Source organism: Manis pentadactyla, chromosome 8, assembly GCF_030020395.1.
Source record: "Manis pentadactyla isolate mManPen7 chromosome 8, mManPen7.hap1, whole genome shotgun sequence".
NCBI classification, from domain to species: domain Eukaryota; kingdom Metazoa; phylum Chordata; class Mammalia; order Pholidota; family Manidae; genus Manis; species Manis pentadactyla.
Genome location: NC_080026.1, coordinates 103892299 through 103916694, shown reverse-complemented (window position 1 = coordinate 103916694; position 24396 = coordinate 103892299). Strand labels below are relative to the sequence as shown.

General features: G+C 35.6%; 1 protein-coding gene across 1 annotated transcript in view; it reads right to left on the bottom strand.

The window, feature by feature from the left end:
* MARCHF5 (membrane associated ring-CH-type finger 5) overlaps positions 1 to 24396 on the bottom strand; it is a 54531-nt gene that overhangs the window by 15916 nt on the left and 14219 nt on the right. The window contains exon 2 of the mRNA XM_036923165.2: positions 23455 to 23657. Within this exon, the coding sequence (XP_036779060.1) occupies positions 23455 to 23657 (203 nt within the window). The remainder of the gene's footprint in view (positions 1 to 23454; positions 23658 to 24396) is intronic.

Here is a 24396-nt window from a genome sequence, read left to right as displayed (position 1 = left end):
ATAAAAGAGTTGAGTAAAGGATGAAGGCTCATTAAAACTTATTAGAAAAACAGCAGTATTTTTCTGCTTTTTGGAGAAAACCATGCCTAAGTTACTGAATTCTTTTAATTTCAAAATAAAAAGTTGGAAAAGTTCTTTAAGGTGTGGCGAAAGAAACACCACCATCAACACCATTAATTAATAAAAACAGATGGCAATATTAGACTAGATATATGCCAAGGAATTGTTATTACACATTTTTTCCTTCCTTAAACATACCTTATTTTTTCAAAATTTCCATGATCAGAATACAACTGCTTTTATTAATAAGAAAAACTGCTTTACAAAGAGTTTATATAAAATTCAGATAATCATAACACTGAGGAAAATTAACCTGACATTACTGTTTCATTTTCTTTTTACCTGAGCAGCTTATATTAGGTTGCTTAGGAGGCAACATAACAAAGTAGGTAAGGATTTGACAGGGTCTGCTGTGTGAATTTGGACAAATTACTCTCACCAGACCTCAATTTCTGCTTCATCTGTTCAATGAAGATATTGCCTACCTCAGAGTTGTTGTGAAAATTAAGATAATGCAGTACTCTGAATACAGTACTTTAGTGTTACATAGTAACAATACCAGTTCTTAGTTGTTCCAAAATTAACAGACAAAGTTAAGCCCGATAGAATTCTGGGACAGAAGGTATAATCCAAGACAGATTGGATATAAAGCTCTGGTAAAGAAACAAAACTGTTTCAGGAAATCCTCAGGTAAGAAATAAAGGATATAGATTCTTTTTGCTTAAAGGTCTGGGACAAGGAGGGGGAAAATTCATGAAGCCAGAAAATCTGGGAATGAAGAGGGAGAAAGAAGACAGTAGACTTAAATTTAGATCTACAGTTAGTAATTACCTTTTAAAAATGATTCTGTAATTGTGTTTTGGACCTATAATTCAGCTACCTGTATTTATATACAGTGTGCACCTAGAAAATCTCACATTACTGAATATCCTTCTTAAAACGAATCTACTTTTAAATTTTAGGGACAAATACAGAAATGATCCAGCAATAAATACAAGAAATCCTTATTTTGAAGGTACCCTAGTCATTTGCCTCATAAGAGGGTTTATAAATGAGGACCAAAGACCTAATGAGATGTCTAACTATAAACTTTTGAAAACAGAGGGTACTCCAAAACTGAATCACTAAGGACTTTGGTTCTTAAATTTGATTATCCACAGGAACTCAGACATAAAGCAATGTAAACATGAACACTTCTCAGATGGCTGAGTGTAAATATTACTCGAAGCTCTTATTAATATAAAGTACTCCAATTCTTAAATCTATACTGGTTTTCAAGTAGTGAAATAAGCCAACAATATAGTTTGTGAGAGCAGTCAGAAAAGTAATAGGTTAAATTCATACGAGTAATAGAAGGTTATGTGGTTAGAAGAAAACAATGTAGACTATTCTTAGAGAGTAACTGATAGGTCAGGAACTACCAAAAATATAAAATTTCCATAAAATGGAAGCCATAAAAAATATTTAAAAAGCCAAAAAAAATAAAAAGTATTTCATACTTTGCAGTACCTTTTCAAAGTCTACAGTGTTCTTAGTTGCTTTACAATGGCTTAGCCACCTCACTCATAAATTTAAATTAAAACTATGAGATCTCGCTTCTCACCTAACAGATTGTCTAAAATTTTAGTTCATCAACACCATTTTATTGGCAAAGGTGTCAGCAAAGTGGCACTCATCCACTGCAGGTGGATATACAAATGGTATAGTACCCATGGAGGGGAATTTGGCAAAATCTAACAAAAATATATGTGCAATTCACCCTTTGACTCAGCAATCCTTTCTCTGTTCACCTTTTCATAAATATTCTAAGCTAACTGCATATTAGAATATTCTAATCTGTTGCAAATGGCAGAAAGAATTAAAGAATTATGTCATTTTTCTGTACCACCTAATGAAATAACAGATCGAGAGCAATGAATGAACAATCATTTTTGCTAACACTGGTAGGTAGAAGCTAAAGAGAACTTTATTGGATGCATCAGGCTGCTAAGACTAATCAGTGGATACAGATTTTACCATAAAAAAGACTACACATTTTTTTCCAGGTTTACTGAGATACTGACATACCACATATGTAACTTTAAAGTGTACAATGTGATGATCTGTATACATGCATATTGAGAAATGATTACCACAATAAGGTTAACTAATACTAAATCCTGTTATATAAAATTACCATTTTTGTGGTGATAAAACTTAAGATCTACTTTCTTAAATTTCATGTATGTAATACAGTGTTGTTAACTATAGTCACCACACTATACATTAGATCTCCAGAACTTTTAGATGGATGTTTGTACCATCTGACCAACAGCTCCCTATTTCCCCCACTCCCTAGCCCTTAGCAATCACCTTTCTACTATTTCTGTGAGTTTGGCTATTAGACTCCACATGTAAGTAAGAATATACAGTACCTTTCTCTGTGACTTATTTCACTTAGCAAAATGCCCATAAGATCCACCTATGTTGCAAAACGCAGGATTTCATGTTTTATGGCTGAATATTTCACTGAGTATGTGTGTATACCAAACACACTTACACACACATTATCTTTATCTATTCATCTGTCAATGGATACTTAGGCTGTTTTCATGTCTTGGCTATTGTGAATAATGTTGCAATGAACATGGAGGTAACAAGTACTCTTGGAGAGAGTGATTTCATTTCTTTTGGACTGTTGGATTCTGGATTGTCCCATTCAGAAGTGGGACTGCTGGATTGCATGATACTTTCATTTTCAGTTTTTTTAGGAAACCATCTCCATATTGTTTTCCACAGTGGCTATGCCAATTACATTCTTACCAACAGAGCACAAGAGTTCTCTTTGCTCCACAGCCTTGCCAACAACTGTCTGTCTTTTTGATAACAGCCTTTCTAACATGTGTGAAGTGACTGTGGTTTGGACTTGCACTTTCCTGATGATCAGTGATGTTCAACATCTTTTCATACATCAGTTGGTCATCTGTATGTTTGTTTTGGATAAATGTCTGTTCAAGTCCTTTACCATTTAAAAAAAAATTAAGGTATCATTCATTGATATACAATCTTATGAAGATTTCACATGAGCAACAATTGTGGTTACTACATTCAGCCACATTATCAAGTCCCCCCCACATACCCCATTGCACTCACTGTCCATCAGCGTAGTAAGATGCTGTAGAGTCACTACTTGTCTTCTCTGTGCTATACTGCCTTTCCCGTGTCCCCCCACCCCACATCATGTGTGATCATAATACCCCTTAATCCTCTTCTCCCTCCCTCCCCACCCACTTTCCCTTTGATAACCGCTAGTCCCTTCTTGGAGTCTGAGAGTCTGCTGCTGTTTTGTTCCTTCAGTGTTGCTTCGTTGTTATACTCCACAAATGAGGGAAATCATTTGGTATTTTTCTACTCAATGAAAACAATTACATATGATTATTATCACTGAGCATAATACCCTCTAGCTCCATCCATGTTGTTGCAAATGGTAGGATCTGTTTTCTTCTTAAGGTTGAATAATATTCCATTGTGTGTATGTACCACATCTTCTTTATCCATTCATCTACTGATGGACACTTAGGGTTACTTCCATGTCTTTGCTATTGTAAATAGTGCTGCGATAAACATAGGGGTTCCTTTGCCCTTTTTTAATGACTGTTTTTTTGCTATTGAATTGTATGCATTCTTTATACATTTTGGCTGTTAACCCTTATCAAATATAGATGTTTTGTAAATATTTTCTCCTATTCCATAGTTTGCCCTTTCATTTTGCTGATGAATTGCTTCTTCTGCTATGCAGAAGCTTTTCAGTTTGATATAGTCTCACTTTTTTTTCCCTTTTGTTGTTTGGTGTCATATCCAAAAATATTACTTGCCAAGACCAACGTCAAGGAGCTTACCCTTGTTTTCTTATAGATGTTTTACAGGTTCATGTTTATTTAAGTCTTTAGTCTACTTTGAGTAGATTTTTCTGAGTGGTGTAAGATAAGGGTCCAGTTTCATTCTTTTGCATATGAGTATTTAATTTTCTCAGTACCATTTATTGAAGACTATTCTTTACCCAGAGTATTCTTGGCTCCTGTGTCAAATATTAGTTGAATATATATGCATGGGTTTATTTTTGAGCTCTTGATTCTGTTCCACTGGCCTGTTTTTATGCCAGCACTGTATTGTTTTGATTGTAATGCCTTTCTAATAAAGTTTGGAATCAGGAAATATAGTGCCTTCCACTTTCTTCTTTTCTTTGCTTTGGCTATCTGGGGTCTTCTGTGGTTCCACACAAATTTTAGGATTTTTTTTTTACTTCTGTGAAAAATGCCATTGGTATTTTGATAGGGATTGAACTTAATCTATAGATGGTTTTGGGTAGTATGGGCAGTTTAACAATATTAATTCTTCCAATCCACAAACATAGGATGTCTTTCTATTTATTTGCTTTTCCTCAATTTTTTGCATCAATGTCTTATAATTCTTAGTTTTATGCCTATATTTTATTTTTGATATAAAAGGGATTGTCTTCTTTCTCAGATAGCCTGATGTTAGTATTTAGAAACAATTGAATTTTGTATGTTGATTTTGCATCCTGCAACTTTACTGTATTCACTTATTCTAACATTTTTTTTTTTGGTAGTTCTTAGGATTTTCTATATATAAGATCATATCATCTGCAAACAAAGACAATTCTATTTCTTTCTTTCCAATCTGGATAACTTATTTGTTTCTTCTCACCTCATTCCTCCAGCTAAGACTTCCAGTACTATGCTGAATAAGAGTAGTGAGAATGGACAGCCCTGTCTTGTGCTTGACCTTGATATACTGGGAGTTTCAATCTATCATCACTGAGTATGTTAGCTGTGGCTCCTTATATAAGGCCTTTATTATGTTGAGATACATTACCTCTATACCTATTTGTTGAGAGTTTTTATCATGAAAGGTTATTGAATTATATCAAATGCTTTTTCTGTGTTGAAATGATCCTATGATTTTTATATTTCAATCTATTAATGTGGAGTACCACATTGATTGATTTACAGATGCTGATGAACCATTCTTGCATTCCAGGGATAAGTCACATTGATCTGGTCATGGTGTACAATCCTTTTCATGTGCTGTTGAATTTGGCTTGCTAGTATTTTGCTGAGAATGTGTGTATCTATATTCATCAGGGATGTTAGCTTAGTTTTCTTTTCTTGTAGTATCCTTAACTGGCTGTGGTATCAGGGTAAGGCTGGCTTCATAAAATGAGTTTGGGAGTGTTTCCTCTTCAATTTTCTGGAAGAGTGTTAGAAGTATTGGCATTAATTCTTCTTTAAATATTTTGTAGACTTCACCAGTGGAACTACCCGGTCCTTGTTTTTCTTTGTTAGGAGGTTTATGATTCCTTACTTGTTATTGGTCTGTTCACATTTTCTTCACATATGTCTTCAAGATTCAATATTGATAGGTTGTATGCTTCTAGGAATTTACCCTTTATTTCTAGGTTATCCAACTTGTTGACATACAACTGTTCACAGACGTTTCTGATGATCCACTGTATTTCTGTGGTGTCAGCTGTAATATCCCCTCTTTGAAAGGCAACTATATGTTATGTGTTCATACTGTGTTGTAATAAGTGCACAGAACCATTTATGAAATTTTCTTGTAAAAAAAAATCATACATAACTTCATTGATGAGGTCTAACCACCTGCTTATAAGAAATACAGAACATAGAACTTATATAAATATTATGGGGATTTGAGTAATAACACAGAAAATGGGAAATTCTATGATGACAAATGACCTTTTTCCACTCCATGAAAAAAATTACAAGGGGAAGAGCTAAAATACTGGGTTTTACAAGTCATAAAGGTCTTGGGTCTGCATAATGTTGGAGAGCTGACTCTCAGACCCTCAGAAGGATTTTATACCCTTTTACCCTTGAGTGAAAGGGTAATCTAAGAAAAAAAAATGCACATTACAACAAAGTGAAAGAAAACTGTTGTATCTTCAAGAAGAAAAGTATGATGAGGAGGGCAGTTTCCTCTAAGAATTTGTGACCGTAAGTCAACTGGCATGCTGATTTAAGGTTAGAAATCTGTCTGTGCTATGGAAGAAATCTCAAACCCAGAGATTAAATCCCAGATTGGTAGCATCCCTTGGCATCCACGAAGAGCACATGTAAATCCTTTTTGGAGTTCCTTCACCTTCAGGATACCCACAGCCTACAAAATTAACACAGTTCTCACACTCAAGAGAAATAAAGCATCATGAGCGAGAGCCAGAAGAACAACAACAGATTTAGGCTACCAAAGACCACAGATAATGGGATTATCAATCTGAACATAAAACTATGTAATGAATACAAGATAATTTATAAATGAACAAGAAGAAACTGTACAAAATACAAGGCACATTTTAGAAACAACTAGAACTTATTAAAAAAACCTGTAGATGAGACACTGCTAAGAATTTGAGAACTTGCTAACAATTAAGAAGAAATTATAGTGCTGCAACACACAGACACAGATGAAAAACAAGAGAGTGAAAGATAATATGAAAACATCTAACATAATTCTATCAGAGTTCTAGAAGATTAGAATGGAGAAAATTGGGAAAAAGCAATATTTGAAGAGATAAAAGCTAAGATTTTCAATGACAGCCACTTAAATAGGGAAAAAAGTATAAAACTTAAAAACTAGTACAGGGGAAAATACAGTATCAGAGGGGAAAAAATACTTGAATCCAGAAGATGATCAAGAATAGGAGGGGGAAAAAGCCAAAAAGTGGGACAAATACAATGCACAAAATTTGACAGTAAAAACCCAAATCTATCAGTATCACAATAAATGTAAAAGAATGCAGAAGAATTGAAAATAAAAGGAGAAAAAATAAACAGGGCAGATGCAAAAACAACAACAAATTAAGATGGCATAAAAGGGGTAAAAGAGAGTAACTTTACAGTGAAGAAACTTGACATACACCACCGTAGCCAGATAACTGAAGTCATTATCACCAGTGATTTAAGTAACGTATGTGCCTTTGATGTGCTGTGATGAAATGGCACTTTACCTCTGTGTTCTTGCTTCCCAAAACTCAAAACCCCAATAGATAACAAAAACATTAGACAAATCCCAACTGAGGGATATTCTACAAAATATGTGACTAGTATCCTCAAAACTGTCAAAGTCATCAAAAATAAGAAATGTCTGAAAAACTATTATGGCCAAGAGGAGTTGTAAAGACATTATGAAATGTGATGTGGTATTCTGGAACAGAATGAAGACATTAGGTAAAAAGGAGACCTGAATAAAGTATGAACTTTAGTTAATAATAATGTATCAATATCGGTCCATTAATTATAACAAATGTACTATAATATGTCAATAACAGACGAAACTGGATGCAGGATATATGGAAACTCTACTATCTTCACAATTTTCCTTTCAATAAAAAACTGTCCTAAGAAATCGATTTTAAAAAAAGCTGATGTAGTTATATTATGTCGATTCTGTATTATCATGACTATATTATATATACCAATTTAAGACAAAAAATTATTGTGGATAAAATAGTCACTACTTAATGGTAAAAAGCTGAATTCAACAGGATATTTTATTTCTAAATCTGTGACAGTTTATTAGTCTTTACTCCTCGTATGTAGTTACATGTTCCTTTTCAACAAATGAAGTATTTCATAATAAAGTAGGAAAAAAAACTCCTGCATGAACATTCTGCAGGGCTTTGATCATTGGAAAGGCAGCAGATATATTAGTTCTGCATAATAACACCAGCATGTTGGTAAAGGCAATGGAGAAGCAGGCACTCCAATAAACTCCTGGGAAGATCAAATAGGTTTGTACTCTCTACAAAAGTCCATCTGATAATATGTTAATGTTATAAATGCACATACCCTCTGACCTACCAATTCCATTCTAGTCATTCATCTTACATATGTATGTGCACATGTGCATAAAATTAATTTACACAGTCATTTATGACAGTGCTGTCTGTAGTGATAGAAGATTAGAAACAGCCTGGATGTCCATAAACAGGAGACTGGTTATATAAATAACCATACACCTATAAAATAGAATACTATGTAACTGTAAGGGGGAAAAAAGTTCTTTGTACATTAATATAAAATGATATCTACCATTTATTGCTAAGAAGGAAAAAAAAAAGCAAGTACAAAGCAGATGTATAATATACCAGTCCAGAACCTATTGACATACAACCTAATTGTGTTCAGTATTCTATTTGCCCTTCTAGGTTTACTTTTCATCTTTCTCCACCCTTCTTTGTGCAAAATGAATTGCACTTTCCTCACTCTCTAGCTTCTGATGTGTTCAAATAACGAGCAGAATGGCTAGAAAATCAGAGGGTGGTAAAAGTGTTTAAGGAACTTTTATTCCCTGTCTCCTTCACTACAGGCAGTTTGCATTTCTCTAAGACAACGGATCCTGTTAAACAACCCCTCTCCCTCTGTTACAGCTCCTGTCAAGTTCTGTCAACAGCTCCTTTCTGCTGTGCTTTCAGGCTAAAGAGCAGAATTGGCTTCCTACAGTTGGGGTTCCCTGAGTATTTCCCTGTCCCGTTTTATTCCTTTACTCTAATGTTTGTAGATTGTGTGTGTGTGTGTGTTTAGGGAAGGAGGAGAAAACAGGGAAAAAGACAGATAAGGAGAAAAAGAGGGAAACCACCTAGAATGAAACACCAGAGACTTGTAACAATAGTTGCCTCCAAGGAAACTTACTTGGCATCATGGCTGGCGAGCATGGTAAAAAGACTTTTCATTGAATAGCCTACTTGTATTCAGTACTTTTGAATTTTGGTCCATGTGAATGTATTATCTGGAGGGAAAATATATAAAGTAAACATTTCAAAGAGTTAGAAGAAAATACTATGAGAGTCTATGAGATATTGTAGTAGTACATCTTTTCTTTCATGTATTTGCTATTCTTTTCCATTTCCAGATGGACAAATAAGAAAACAAAGAAAAAAGAGAATAGACCATTTGACAGAGTAAGCACAATAATTTTCCTTTTTGGCCATGTTTCTCCTTCAATGCCAATAGCATCAAATCACAGAAAATCCATTTACACATTATACATCATATACTTAATTTATTAAGTCTCTTAAAGAAATTCAAGTTCAAGTGTAGCACAGAGAAGGCACATAGTGTATCTGTGGCATCTTGCTGCACTGATGGACAGTGACTGCAATGGGGTATCGGTGGGGACTTGATAATATGGGTAAATGTAGTAACCACATTGTTTTTTCATGTGAAACCTTTATAAGAGTGTATATCAATAATACCTAGAAAAAAATAAAAAAATAATAAAGTAAAATAAAAGAAATTCAAGTTCACATTACCCCTATTCTTATGGTACATGAAACTACTTACTTCCTATCCATATGTAGCCTTGTAGCTGACTAAATGAGTGGAAGTAAGAAATTCAGCAATTTAAAATTCTGGCTCCTTCACTTACTTGCTAGAAGCCCAAGGGCTTCCATTAAATAAATTTGCTGAGTCTGTTTCCTTATCTATAAAATAAAGACAGTATCTACTGTGCAGAGTTTTGAGAGGCTTAAAAACAAAAGAAAACACTGCAGAGCAACCAATGGAGTGCCTGGCTAACAGTAGGGGCCTGTTAATGAGTAATAGCTACTGACATCTCTGTTAGTATTATTTATAAAAACAAAACTGTAAACAAAACTTAACTTGAAAGCAATTTAAGAATTTACTACTAATCTATTAGGACAAAGAGTGAAAGAAGCTACACTAATATCGGTTGAAAATCAACTTTAAGACAAAAATTGTTACTAGAAACAAAGAAGGACATTTTATAATAGTAAAAGGGACAATCCATCAGGAAGATTCAACAATTAGGAACATCTATGCACCTAACAAAAGAGCCCAAAATAAATGAAAGCAAAAATGGACAGAACTGAAGAAACAGACAATTCAATAGACTTCAATATTGTACTTTCAATGAAAAATATATATAAGATCAACAAGGAAATGGAAGACTTGAAAATACTAGGAACCAACTAGATATTTATAAAATGCTCCAGACAACAACAGCAGAATACACATTCTTCTCAAGTGCATGTGCAACATTTATGAGGAAAAAAGCATGTTAGGCCATAAAACAGTCTTAATACATTTTGAAGGACAGAAATCAAAGTATGTTTTTGATCAAAATGGAATGAAACTAGAAATAAATAACAGAAGGACTATTTGGGAAATTTACAAATGTGTAAATTAAAGAACAGGCTCCTAAATAATAATGAGTCAAAGCAGAAATCTATGCAGGGCTTAGAAAGAAATTTGTAACTATAAATGACTACATTAAAAAAGAAAATCAAGAGAATGAGAAGATAAGCTACAGAATGGGAGAAAATATTTGTAAAAGGCATAACTGATAATCCTGTTATTCAAAATATACAAAGAACACTTAAAACTCAACAGTAAGAAAACCAACAATATGATTGTAAAAATGTTCAAAAGACTTAATAGACACCTCACCAAAGATAGAGGACTGCAAATAAGCATATGGAAAGATGCTTAGCATCATATGTCATTAGGAAATTGCAAATTAACACAGTAAGATATTACCAAATATCTATGTGATGGTTAAAATGGCTAAAATCCAAACACTGACGACACCAAATGCTGATAAGGATACAAAGCAACAAGAATTCACTGCTGATAGGAAATGTAAAATGTACATCCACTTTGAAAGACAGTTTGGCAGTTTCTTACAAAGCTACACATACTTTTACCATAAAACCCAGCATTCACACTTCTTGATAATCACACTTATGTCTACACAAAAACCTGCACACAGATGTATACAGAAGCTTTATTTGTAATTGCCAAAACTTGGAAGCAACCAAGATATCCTTCTGTAAGTGAATGGATGAACAAACTGTGGTACATCATACAACAGAATGTTACTTACTGCTAAAAAGAAATGAATTATCAAGCCACAAAAGACACATAGAGACTTTACTGTACCATCCTCTCAACTGCTCTTAAAAAATGTCTATCAAAAGAAAATATCAAACCAATAGCCTGACCTTCCACCTTAAGAAACTAGAAAAAGAAAAGCAAACTAAACCCAAATCAAGGAGAAGGAAGGAAATGATGAAATAGAATATGGAAAAATAGAGTAAATCAAAGAAATCAAAAGTTGAGTCTTTGCAAAGATTGACAAAACTGACAAACCTTAGCTAAGCCAAGAAAAAGGAGGGAAGATTCCAAGTGCTAAAATCATGAATGAAAGATGGACATTAATACCAACCTTACAGAAATGGAAAGGATTATAAAGGGATACTATGAACAATTATATGCCAACAAATTAGATAATCTAGATGAAATGGGCAAATTCCTAGAAAGACACACACTACAGAAACTGACTCAAGAAGAAACAGAAAATCGGAATAGGCCTATAACAAGTAAAAAGACTGAACAAGCAATCAAAAAAATTTTTCTAGAAAGAAAAGCCCAAGACCAGATTGGTTGTACTGGCACTAAACATTTAAGGAAGAATTAACAACAGTTCTTCACAAATTCTTCCCCCAAAATTTAAGAGTAGAGATTGCTTCCCAACTCATTCTACGAGGCCAATATTACCCAAAACTTAAACCACTGAAAGATATCACAAGAAACTTACAGACCAATGTCCATTATGACCACAGACAACAAAAATCCTCAACAAAATGCCAGTAAGCCAAATCCAGCAACATGTAAAATGGATTATACACCACAACCAAGCTGGAGTTACCCCAGTAACACAAAGTTGGTTTACCATGAAAATCAATCAAATCATGTATTGTATTAATAGATGCAGAAAAATATTTGACAAAATCCAGTATCTTTTCATTGGAAAAACAACCAACTAGGAAGAGAAAGGAACCCCTGCAACCTGACAGAGGTTATCTACAAAATACCCAGAGATAACATACTTAAAATAATGGAAGACAGTTTTGCAGTTAGGATAAAAAAAAGACAAGGATGTCTCCTCACCCCTTCCATTTAAATTGTACTGGAGGTTGTAGCTGAGGCAATTAGGCAAGAGAGTGAATAAAGGCATCCACGCTGGAAAAGAAGAGGCAAAACTGTCTCTATTCACAGGTTACATGATCTTGTATATAGAAAATCCAACCCAATCCATTAAGAACTATCAGAATTATTAAACAAGCTTAGCACAGTTGCAGGATACCACATCAAAACATGAAAATCAGTTATATCATTGTAATGCACTCACAATAAACAACTTGGGGCTTGAAGATGGTGGCATTAGAGGTGAGACAGAAATCTCCTCCCAAAGCCACATATAATATGAAAATATAGCAAATACAACTCATTCTGAAAAAGCAACAGAGAAAAAGGCTGGGACACACTACCTACACCTGGGGAAAAGAGAAGACCTCACAGAAAAGGGTAAAGTATCAAAGCTGTGATCTGCTGGGACCCAAGCCCTTCCTCTACCCCATCTCACTGGCAGGGAGATGGTGGAGGCCTAGGACTGCTGAACTCCCAGCCCTGGAGATCTGCTCTTGGAGCACGAACCTATATTACATGGTGCTCTGGAGATTAGTGGGGTTGGAAAGCTAACACAGGTGGAATACTTGGCGACACTAAGATTCCAGGTGCTTGTGGAGAACAGGTACCCACAACTGGCTGCTCAGGGACAAAAGAAAAGCAGGCACTCTGAGAGACTTCCCAACAGTGAGAGTGCTTTCAGGGACTGCACAAAGCTTGCTGCTCAGAAGAAAGGACACGTGGACAAAATTGTCCCGGCACACTCAGTCCAGCAGGTTGGGAACTGTCAGGAGATTCAGGAGCTCCATCTCTTGGCTGGCAGCGCAGCTCTTAGGCCCCCACCATGATAAGCAACTTGCTGTTCCTTCCTCACACCTGGCACCGGGTCACAAACTTGCTGCTCTACCATTGCTCCTGGCCAGTCAGAAGGCAGCCCTGCCACCAGCAGCTGTAAGGGGGTAGCATACAGATTCTTCCCTGTGCACTCGACCCACTGGCCCTGGCAGTGGAGGCAGGCAATACAGCTGGGAAGCAGCAGAGTTCTTTCCTCCCGGCAGGCACCAGCGCTGCTTGCCTGCAACCCCCACCATTGCTCCAGGGGCTGAGAAGCTCCAGAGAGTAGAGCTTCTGGGCACTAGAGAGTGTTGCCTACACCAAGTTATTACAAATATGAAAAGTCAAAAGAACCTGGTACAATCCCAAATCCCACAAACACCAGAAAGAGGACCAAGTGAAACTGAACTCACCAATCTTCCTGAAAAAGATTTTTTAAAAAATCATAAACATGCTCATGGAGCTCCAGAAAAATATTCAAGACCTCAGGGAGGAATTCAAGAGATAGAAACTTTGAAAACTACAGTATCTGAAATGAAACATACAATGGAGAGATTTAAATGCAGATTAGATGAAGTAGAAGAGATGGTAAATGAAATAGAAATTAGAGAACAGGAATACAAAGAAGCTGAGGTACAGAAAGAAAAAAAAGGATCTACAGGTATGAAAGAATGTTAAGAGAACTGTGTGACCAATCCAAACAGAATGATATTTGCATTCCAGGGGTACTGGAAGAAGGGAGAGAAAAAGGGATAGAAAGTGCCTTTGAGGAGGTAATTGCTGAAAACTTCCCCAGTCTGGGGAAGGAAATAGTCTCTCAGTCCATGGAGGTGCACAGATCTCCCAACACAAGGGACCCAAGGAAGACAACACCAAGACATATAATAATTAAAATGGCAAAGATCAAGGACAAGAACAGAGTATAAAAAGCAGCGAGAGAGAGAGAGAGAAAAAGATCAAATACAAAGGAAAACCCATCAGGATATCATCAGACTTCTCAGCAGAAACCTTACAGGCCAGAAGGGAGTGGCATGATATATTTAATGCAATGAAACAGAAGGGCCTGGAATCAAGAATACTCTACCTGGCAATATTATCATTTAAATTTGAAGGAGGGATTTAAACAGTTCCCAGATAAGCAAAAGTTGAGAGAATTTACCTCCCACAAACCATTTCTACAGTGTATTTTGGAGGGACTGCTATAGATGGAAGTGTTCTTAATGCTAAATAGCTGTCACCAGAGGTTACAAAACCACAGTAAAGAAAGTAGAACAATTAATTACTAAGAAGATGGAAACTTAAATCAACTACCCCCAAAGTCAGTCAAGAGACAGATAAAGAGTACAGAATATGATACCTACTATATAAAGAATGGAGGAGGAAGAAAAAGGGGGGGTAAAAAAAAGAACCTTTGGATTGTGTTTGTAATAGCCTACTAAGTGAGATAAATTAGGCTGTTAGTAAAGAAGCTACCCTTTTCCTTTTGGTAACCACAAATCTAAAGTCTGCAGTGGCAATAAGTACATACCAATCGATAACCACCCTAAATGTAAATGGTCTGAATGCACCAATCAAAAGACAAAGAGTCACTGAATGGATAAAAAAACAAGACTCATCTATATGCTACCTATAAGAGACTCAGTTCAAACCCAAAGACATACACAGACTAAAAGTGAAGGGATGGAAAAAGATACTTCATGCAACTAATAGGGAGAAAAAGTAGAAGTTGCAGTACTTGTATCAGACAAAATAGACTTCAAAACAAAGAAAGTTACAAGAGACAAAGAAAGACACTATGTAATGATAAAGGGGTCAGTCCAACAAGAGGATATAACCATTATAAATATCTATGCACCCAACATAGGAGCACCTACATATATGAAACAAGTACTAACAGAATTAAAGGGGAAAATAGAATGCAATGCATTCATTTTAGAAGACTTCAACACACCACTTGCTCCAAAGGACAGATCAAGCAGACAGAAAATAACTAAGGAGACAGAGGCACTGAACAACACATTACAACAGATGGACCTAACAGACATCTACAGAACACTCCATCCAAAAACAGCAGGAAACACATTCTTCTCAAGTGCCCATGAAACATTTACAATAGATCATATACCAGGTCACAAAAAGAGCCTCAATAAATTCAGAAGGATTGATATTGTACCAACCAGTTTCTCAGACCACAAAGGTATGAAACTACAAATAAATTATGCAAAGAAAACAAAAAGGACTACAAACACATGGAGGCTTAACAATATGCTCTTAAAAAATCAGTGGATCAATGACCAAATAAAAACAGAGATCAAGCAATATATGGAGACAAATGACAACAATAACTCAACATTGCAAAATATGTGGGACCCAGTGAAGACCGTGCTAAGAGGGAAGTATATTGCAATACAGGCTTACCTTAGGAAAGAACAATTCTATGAGAACAGTCTAAACTTACAATTAATGAAACTAGAAAAAGAACAACAAATGAGGTCCAAAGAGAGTAGAAGGAGGGATATAATAAAGATCAGAGCATAAATAAATAAAATCAAGAAGAATAAGACAACAGAAATAATCAATGAAAGCAGGAGCTGGTTCTTTGAGAAAAAATTAAGAAAAATAAACCCCTAGCCAGACTTACCAAGGAAAAAAGAGAGTCTATACACATAAAAAGAATCAGAAATGAGAAAGGAAAAATCACTATGGACACCACAGAAATACAAAGAATTATTAGAGAATACTATGAAAAATTATATGCTAACAAATTGGATAACCTAGAAGAAATGGACAACTTCCTAGAAAAATACAACCTTCCAAGGCTGACCCAGGAAGAAACAGAAAATCTGAATAGACCCAATTACCAGCAATGAAATTGAATTGATAATCAAAAAACTACCTAAAAACATAATCACTGGACCAGATGGCTTCACTGCTGAACTTTATCAAACATTTAGTGCAGTAATGCCCATCATCCTTTAAAGTTTTCCAAAAAGTAGAAGAGGAGGGAATACTTTCAAACTCATTCTATGAGGACAGCATCACTCTAATACCACAACCAGGCAAAGACAGCACAAAAAAAGAAAATTACAGACCAATATCCCGGATGAACAATGATGCAAAATACTCAATAAAATATTAACAAACTGAATTAAAAATACATCAAAAAGATCATCCATCATGATCAAGTAAGATTTATTCCAAGGATGCAAGAATAGTACAATATTAGAAAAATCATCAACATCATACACCAACAAACAGAAGGACATTCAACAAAATTCGGTATCCATTCATGATAAAAACTCTCAACAAAATGCGTATAGAGGGCAAGTACCTCAACATAATAAAGGCCATATATGACAAACCCACAGCCCAACAGTATACTTAACAGCGAGAAGCTGAAAGCTTTTCCTTTAAGATTGGGACGAAGAAAAGGATACCCACTCTCCTCACTTCTATTCAACATAGTACTGCAGGTCCTAGCCACGGCAATCAGACAACACAAAGAAATAAAAGGCATCCAGATTGGTAAGGAGTAAGTTAAACTGTCTCTGTGTGCAGATGACATGATACTGTACATAAAAAAACCCTAAAGAATCCACCCCAAAACTACTAGAACTAATAACTGAATTCAGCAAAGTTGCAGGATACAAAATCAATACATAGAAATCTGTGGCATTCCTATATACTAATGATGAACTAACTGAAAGTGAAATCAGGAAAACAATTCCATTCACAACTGCATCAAAAAGAATAAAATACCTAGGAATAAACCTAGCCAAGGGGGTGAAAGACCTATACCCTGAAAATTTTAAGACACTCATGAAATTAAAGAAGACACCAATAAATGGAAATACAATGGACATACATCCGTGCTCATGGAAAGGAAGAATTAATATTGTCAAAATGGCCATCCTGCCTAAAGCGATCTACAAATTCAATGCAATCCCTATCAAAATACCAACGGCATTCTTCAACAAACTAGAACAAATAGTTCTAAAATTCATATGGAACCACAAAAGACCCCGAATAGGTAAAGCAATCCTGAGAAATAATAACAAAGCTTGGGGATTAACGCTCCCTTATTTCAAGCTCTACCACAAAGCCACAGTAATCATGACAATTTGGTACTGGCAAAAGAACAGACCTATAGATCAAACAGAATAGAGAGCCCAGATATAAACCCAAGCATAGAGTCAATTAATAAACAATAAAGAAGCCATGTGGATATACAATGGGGAAATGACAGCCTCTTCAACAACTGGTGTTGGTAAAACTGGACAGCTATATGTAAGAGAATGAAACTGGATTATTTTCTAACTCCATACACAAATTAAACCTAAAATGGATCAAAGACCTGAATGTAAATCATGAAACCACAGAAGTCTTAGAAGAAAACAAAGGCAAAAATTTCTTGAATATAAACATGAGCAACCTTTTCCTGAATGCATGTTCTCTGGCAGTGGAAACAAAAGCAAAAATGAACAAATGGAACATCAAACTAAAAAGGTTCTGTACAGCAAAGGACACCATCAGTAGAAAAGGCATCCTAGAGAATGGGAAGATAAATTCCTAAACGACATATCTGACAAGGGGTTAACATCTAAAATATATAAAGAACTCACATGCCTCAACACCCAAAAAGCAACCCAATTAAAAAAATGAGCAGAGGATCTGAAAAGACACTTCTCCAAAGAAGAAATTCAGATGGCCAACAGGCATATGAAAAGACGCTCCACATCACTAGTTATCAGGGAAACACAAATTAAAACCACAATGATATATCACCTCACACATTAGGATGGCCAACATCAAAAAGAGAAGGAAAAACAAATGCTGGGGAGGATGTGGAGAAAGGGGAACCCTCCTACACTGCTGGTGGGAATGTAAATTAGTTCCTCCATTGTGGAAAGCAATATGGAGGTTCCTCAAAACACTAAGAACTGAAATACCATTTGACCCAGGAACTGCAATTCTAGGAATTTACCCAAAGAAAACAAGATTCCAGATTCAAGAAGACATATGCAACCCTGTGTTTACTGCAGCACTATTTACAGTAGTGAAGATATGGAAGCAATCTAAGTGTCCATTAGTAGATGAATGGATAAAGAAGATGTGGTACATATACACAATGGAGTATTATTTGGTCATAAGAAGAAAACAAATCCTATGATTTGCAACAACATGGATGGAGCTAGAGGGTATTATGCTCAGTGAAATAAGCCAGGCAGAGAAAGACAAGTGCCAAATGATTTCCTTCATTTGTGGAATATAAAAACAAAACAAAACTGAAGGAACAAAGCAGTAGCAGACTCACAGACTTGAAGAAGGGACTAGTGGTTACCAAAGGGTAGGGGAGGGTGGGTGGGGAGCGATGGAGAAGGGGATTAAGGGGTATTATGATTGGCACACATGCTGTAGGCAGGGGGTCATGGGGAAGACAGTGTAGCACAGAGAAGACAAGTAGTGACTCTGTGGCATCTTACTACACTGATGGGACAGTGACTACAATGTGTGTGGGTGACTTGATAATATGGGTCAGTACAGTAACCACGTTTTTCATGTGAAACCTTCATAAGAGCATATATCAGTGATATCTTAATAAAAATAAACAACCTGAAAATAAAATTAAGAAAATTCCACTTAAAAGAGCATGAAAAAGAATGGAATACTTTGGAATCAATTTAAGGAAGGAAGAAACCTATACACTTAAAATTAAAAAACATTGTGGGAACAAATGAAAGAAAAGTAATCTAATGTGAATCAGTCCCTGTATCCTTAGGAATCAAGAATCCTGCTGTTGAGATCCTCTCTGAATTCTTCTGTTTAGCTAAACAAGATCACTACCTGTTCTTAAACTTCATGAAAAGGCTTAATTTTTAATGGAAGACAAACTTTCTTCAGATGGTATGCTCTTCATGTTTTAAAGCAGTGCTTGTTCGATTTAACATGCACATAAATTATCTGATGATCTCATGAAAATACAGATTTTAATTAAAACTGGGTGTGGGAAGGGGCTAAAGTTCTTCACTGCTAATAGCTCTCAGAGGATTCCAATGTTGCTGGTTCCTCAGACCACAGTTTCAAGCAGTTGCATATATACTACTGGCCTAAGTCATTTGAAGAAAGAAGCAGCAAACCTTAGGATGGGTGGCAAATAGCAGAATGAAAGTCTAATCCATCCTCTAAATTCTTCATAACTGAGCACAATATATTCCCTAACAACAATTAAGAACACACATTTGCCACCACCCCTCCATTCCCGCCACCACTAACTACGAGAAAAGATGCAGACTTAGCAGGTCAGACTAAGGCTAAATTCATATGAAAAAATTTTTTAATACCTGCCCAATAGAGATCATTCCCTTAGAGTGTTAACCATCATGTCTTCCTCTCTACATCTTCTGCCTTTTATTCCTTCTTTTAGCCAGTGTTTCTTGTGTCACTTGGGGACTAATGGTGGTTCCCTGGCAATCTAGTAACTGGTGTACAGACAACTTAATTGTTGTTCCAATGGTCACACATGCCCTATAAAGACAGTCAAGAGGGGACTATTTGTTTCAGCTACCTACCTTTCACATTATGTGAGTTGTTAACATTGGTTAAATACATATTTTGTTGTTGTTACTATCATAATGTGTAAAATCCCCAATTTAAGAAAATTTACTCAAAAGCATTCACAGAAGAGTAAAAATGACAAAAAACATTTAGATCAGAATGTCATCAATGAATAAATGGTATGATCTTACAGTGAAAACAGTGTGATCTCAGAATGATTTATGTCAAGTGGATTAGAAGTGATTGGTTTACACTGGAAGACCTTCTGACTTCCTTGTTCCCTCCATACTGTAATACATTATTGAACAGGGGCTGAAACATTATTAAACAGGGACAAGAAGCCAATGAAGCATTCATATAATTTTCAATTACTCCAGGTAAACCAGTCAAAACCTGCATTATAAATTTTGTCATTAAAGCAAAGATTAATGACTGCAGTCAAAGGAACTTTAACAAAAACAGGCATAACTATGGTCAGCTGCAAAATTAATGACAAATATGCTCAGAGAGAAACAAAATAATCTGGCTAAATTCTATCATCAGATGATATTACTGGACATTGTAAGTGTTGTATACAATGAGGAAGAACAAGTACTATCACAGATGCGTATTTTGTTTTATGGCTGCAGGAAGCTACTAGTGTTCAGAGTGTGAATCAACTCTTGTCATATACATAATACATGAATCAAGAAATACAGGCAACTTTTACTGATCATCAATGAAAACACGGTCTAGAAAAGGAATTTTCTTTTAACCACAATTATTTTTCAACCTTGACTTGAAAAGGTATACTGGGAGCAGTATGTCCAAGAGTACTAGCCATGTAAAAAAGAAGAGTATGGCACCTGAAAGGCAATTCACACATGGCTTCACTTACAGATAACAGCTGGCATTTCATTATAAGCCTTCTATTCTTGAGTCAGTGTAAAGACTGAATGGAAAATTGTAAATATAATTCAAATTGCAGCCCCTGAGCAGGTATCTTAAGTTTACATTAAAAAAACAGCAGCAAATACAAGACTCTGCTTTTCTATATTGTGAGGAGGAAAAGTGCTAACAAAAATAATTCAAATGAAGGATTATAACTTTTTTTCATGGTACTGATAAGGTCAGTAAAAATTTCTGGGATTATCTGAGGCTTACTCAAATGGCAGACCTTCATGACATACAGTATAGTGAAGACCTGAACCTATCATTTGAGGGTAAAACAAGAATTCTTTTTTTTCCCTTTTACTTATTTATTTATTATTTTTTGAAGAACATTATGTTTACTAGGCTCCCCCCTTCACCAAGTGCCCCGCACATACCCCTTCACAGTCACTGTCCATCTGCATAGTAAGATGCTGTAAAATCACTACTTGTCTTCTCTGTGTTGCACAGCCCTCCCCGTGCCCCCCACGCACTATACATGCTAATTGTAATGCCCTCTTTCTTTTTCCCCCCCTTATCCCTCTCTTCCCACCCATCCTCCCCAGTCCCTTTCCCTTTGGTAACTGTTAGTCCATTCTTGGGTTCTGTGATTCTGCTGCTGTTTTGTTCCTTCAGTTTTCCTTTGTTCTTATACTCCACATATGAGTGAAATCATTTGATACTTGTCTTTCTCCGCCTGGCTTATTTCACTGAGCATAATACCCTCTAGCTCCATCCATGTTGTTGCAAATGGTAGGATTTGTTTTCTTCTTATGGCTGGATAATATTCCATTGTGTATATGTACCACATCTTTATCCATTCATCTACTGATGGACACTTAGGTTGCTTCCATATCTTGGCTATTGTAAATAGTGCAGTGATAAACATAGGGGTGCATCTGTCTTTTTCAAACTGGAGTGCTGCATTATTAGGGTAAATTCCTAGAAGTGGAATTCCTGGGTCAAATGGTATTTCTATTTTGAGCATTCTGAGGAACCTCCATACTGCTTTCCACAATGGTTGAACTAATTTACATTCCCACCAGCAGTGTGGAGGGTTCCCCTTTCTCCACAACCTCACCAACATTTGTTGTTGTTTGTCTTTTGGATGGTGGCGATCCTTACTGGTGTGAGGTGATATCTCATTGTGGTTTTAATTTGCATTTCTCTGATGATTAGCGATGTGGAGCATCTTTTCATGTGCCTGTTGGCCATCTGGATTTCTTCTTTAGAGAACTGTCTATTCAGCTCTTCTGCCCATTTTTAAATTGGATTATTTGGTTTTTATTTGTTGAGGTGTGTGAGCTCTTTATATATTTTGGATGTCAATCCTTTATCGGATCTGTCATTTATGAATATATTCTCCCATACTGTAGGATACCTTTTTGTTCTATTGATGGTGTCCTTTGCTGTACAGAAGCTTTTAAGAATTCTTAAAGATAAAATATGAAGACCAAATCATGCTACAAGTGGCTAAACTGAAGAGGTTCACTTTTCCTACATCTAGCCAATTTCTTACCCTGTTGTAGAAAGACATCAGCGTATTATTATTAGGTATACTTAAAAATCACATTCAATTACCACTAGACTTAAACATTTCCTAGAACTGAATATAACCAAAAGGACAGATTTACACAATGCCATCTTCCAAACTGAAATATACAACTTCAATAGTGAGTACTACACATTTGTCAACTCAATGTTTCACTGAACATTTTATATACTTTTCAGTGAGAATTCTTTCAACAGTATTTGTATCCAAACATTTGGATATCTAAAACATCTAACAGAATCATCCTATACTTGCTATTATTCCCAACAACCCGTAGTTGAAAAGTAGAATTCAGAACTAAAGAGTAGGAAAATAAAACAGTTAGATATGAAGTCTTCACTTTGATTTTAGTGAGAAAGATCAGTGTGGTGAAAGATTACAGCAATAACTGCTTTTCCTAATGTTTAAATCATTTTAAAATGCTTTGATATTACAATGTCAAATTTTGAATTACTTTTGTGTTTATTTAAAATTGGTGGTGTGCATGAAGACCCATCACATGATCCACAAATTCTAATGTCTGAGAAACACTACCTTCTCTACTATCCTACTTTCCTTTCATTGGAAGCATTAATTTCTTTCTATGCATTATGCTAGAGAAATACAGACGACCATGGAAATTTTGCTTGCTACTATTTATCTTCTCACATTAGAAAAGCACTTCATTATCTGCATTTATGTTACCTCATTAAAAAAAATAAAAGAGGGCCTTATTTCAATATGCATTGCACCTAGAAAATACATCTAATAATTACTTTCAATTTCTCTTTGACCCTACTTCCCCCAAAATCATTCTTTCCTTCTGACTTTTCCAGAACCCAAACTGCCTTCATGTACCTTTTGATTACAGTCAAGGTGATATTAAAAAAACAACTGGCATGGCAGAAGCACCAAAGAGAATGACACAAGTTCACAATCACATGGCTGTAGTGGTACATGCTAACTAAGTATCAGCCTTAGTTACAGGTTCATTTAAACAGCTTGCTATTTAATGCTAGCCCCATTCTCAAAGACCTTTGGTATTCCTTGCCTGACAATTTGCAGGGAAAGGAAAGCAGTTTTCATGAAAGACAACATCATCAAATGGATTCCAAAGATGAATTTAAGGCTATCTTTTATTAAATCTTTAATTTCTCTTTTATTCCTTAATAGAAGAATTCAGGATAAGTATTAGAAAGAACACTGTATTGTTTTCTTTCCTCTATATCAGTGGTCTCCAGAAAATGAGACTCTTAAGTCAGCTTTTTTTTTTATAGCTTTGTTAATTTTATCCAGTTAGATGACCACATTCTTTATCCACTCAACCAAATGCAAACATTTTAATATATAGACAAATGGACAGATCTGGGGATATATTAAGGATACTGTAAACTGTTAGCAAACAAATAAATATCTGACATAGAAAGGAAACAACAGAAAGAGAACAGAGAAATTCACAAAAAAGGAAAGATGGGTCATTTAAAAACAAACTTGAGATCATAGAATTATGTACAATAACATCACAAATAACAGTGTTGTTTTTAAGGATCTTCTTACCCAACTTTGGAAAAACTATTAAGTATTCAGCATTGCACTGAGGACATGCCACTCTGGCTGTACTGTTTCCTCTTTGTTTTTCATCCACCCAGCGCTGGAGACAAGCCTGGTGAACCCATTTTGTAGATCCTCTGCATCTGCATGGTCTCACCCACTCAGCTGTTCTATCATCTTCATCAGTGGCAAAACACACCCAGCAACTTCTGTAAGAGAAAATAATGACAGGTTATATTGTTTTAGTATAGTGATATAAATTTGGCCCTACATGTTTTCATTATAGGTATGACTGGTTATCCTTTTTTCAGAATTATATGTATTATATTTGAAATTAAGAAATGTCAAGTTTGGGATGCTTATATTAAAGAAAAATTCTATTGAGATGATTAATTAAAAACATTTCCCATTTTGCTTTTACGGGTACTTCATTGAAGTCTAATTTGTTCTTGTGTAATTAGGCTGCAATTCCTTATTTTTCTCCCAGTTAGTACAAGTTTTGACATTGATTTTCGTTAGGGCAAACACAATTTAACTCAGGGAGACCAGTGACTCCTCCCCATTAAAGTTTGTACAACTGAAAATAACTGCTGATTAAAGCTTGTTACCTAGTGTGCAGTTTTCACTTATTATTTAGATATGTGGGTTCTGTCAGAACTAGCTTAACTATGCTCAGTGAGAAAGACGATATAGTCAGGTACTATATAGACAGGTGAGGTGTCTAGACCTTTTAGAAAAGCATGAATTTTAATTCTGTCCTCCAATTAAAACGGGGGAAAAAATGGAATTGAATCTATGGCAACAATATCCACACTTGCAATTTTGATTCAGCTTTCAAATTCACTCAGGTTTTAAATGACCTAGGTAAAAAATGGGAGGTAGGTGGCATACTGTTAGCATACTGACCCTCTGACCCACCTCAGTCAAGCTGTCAGTGCTCTCATACTA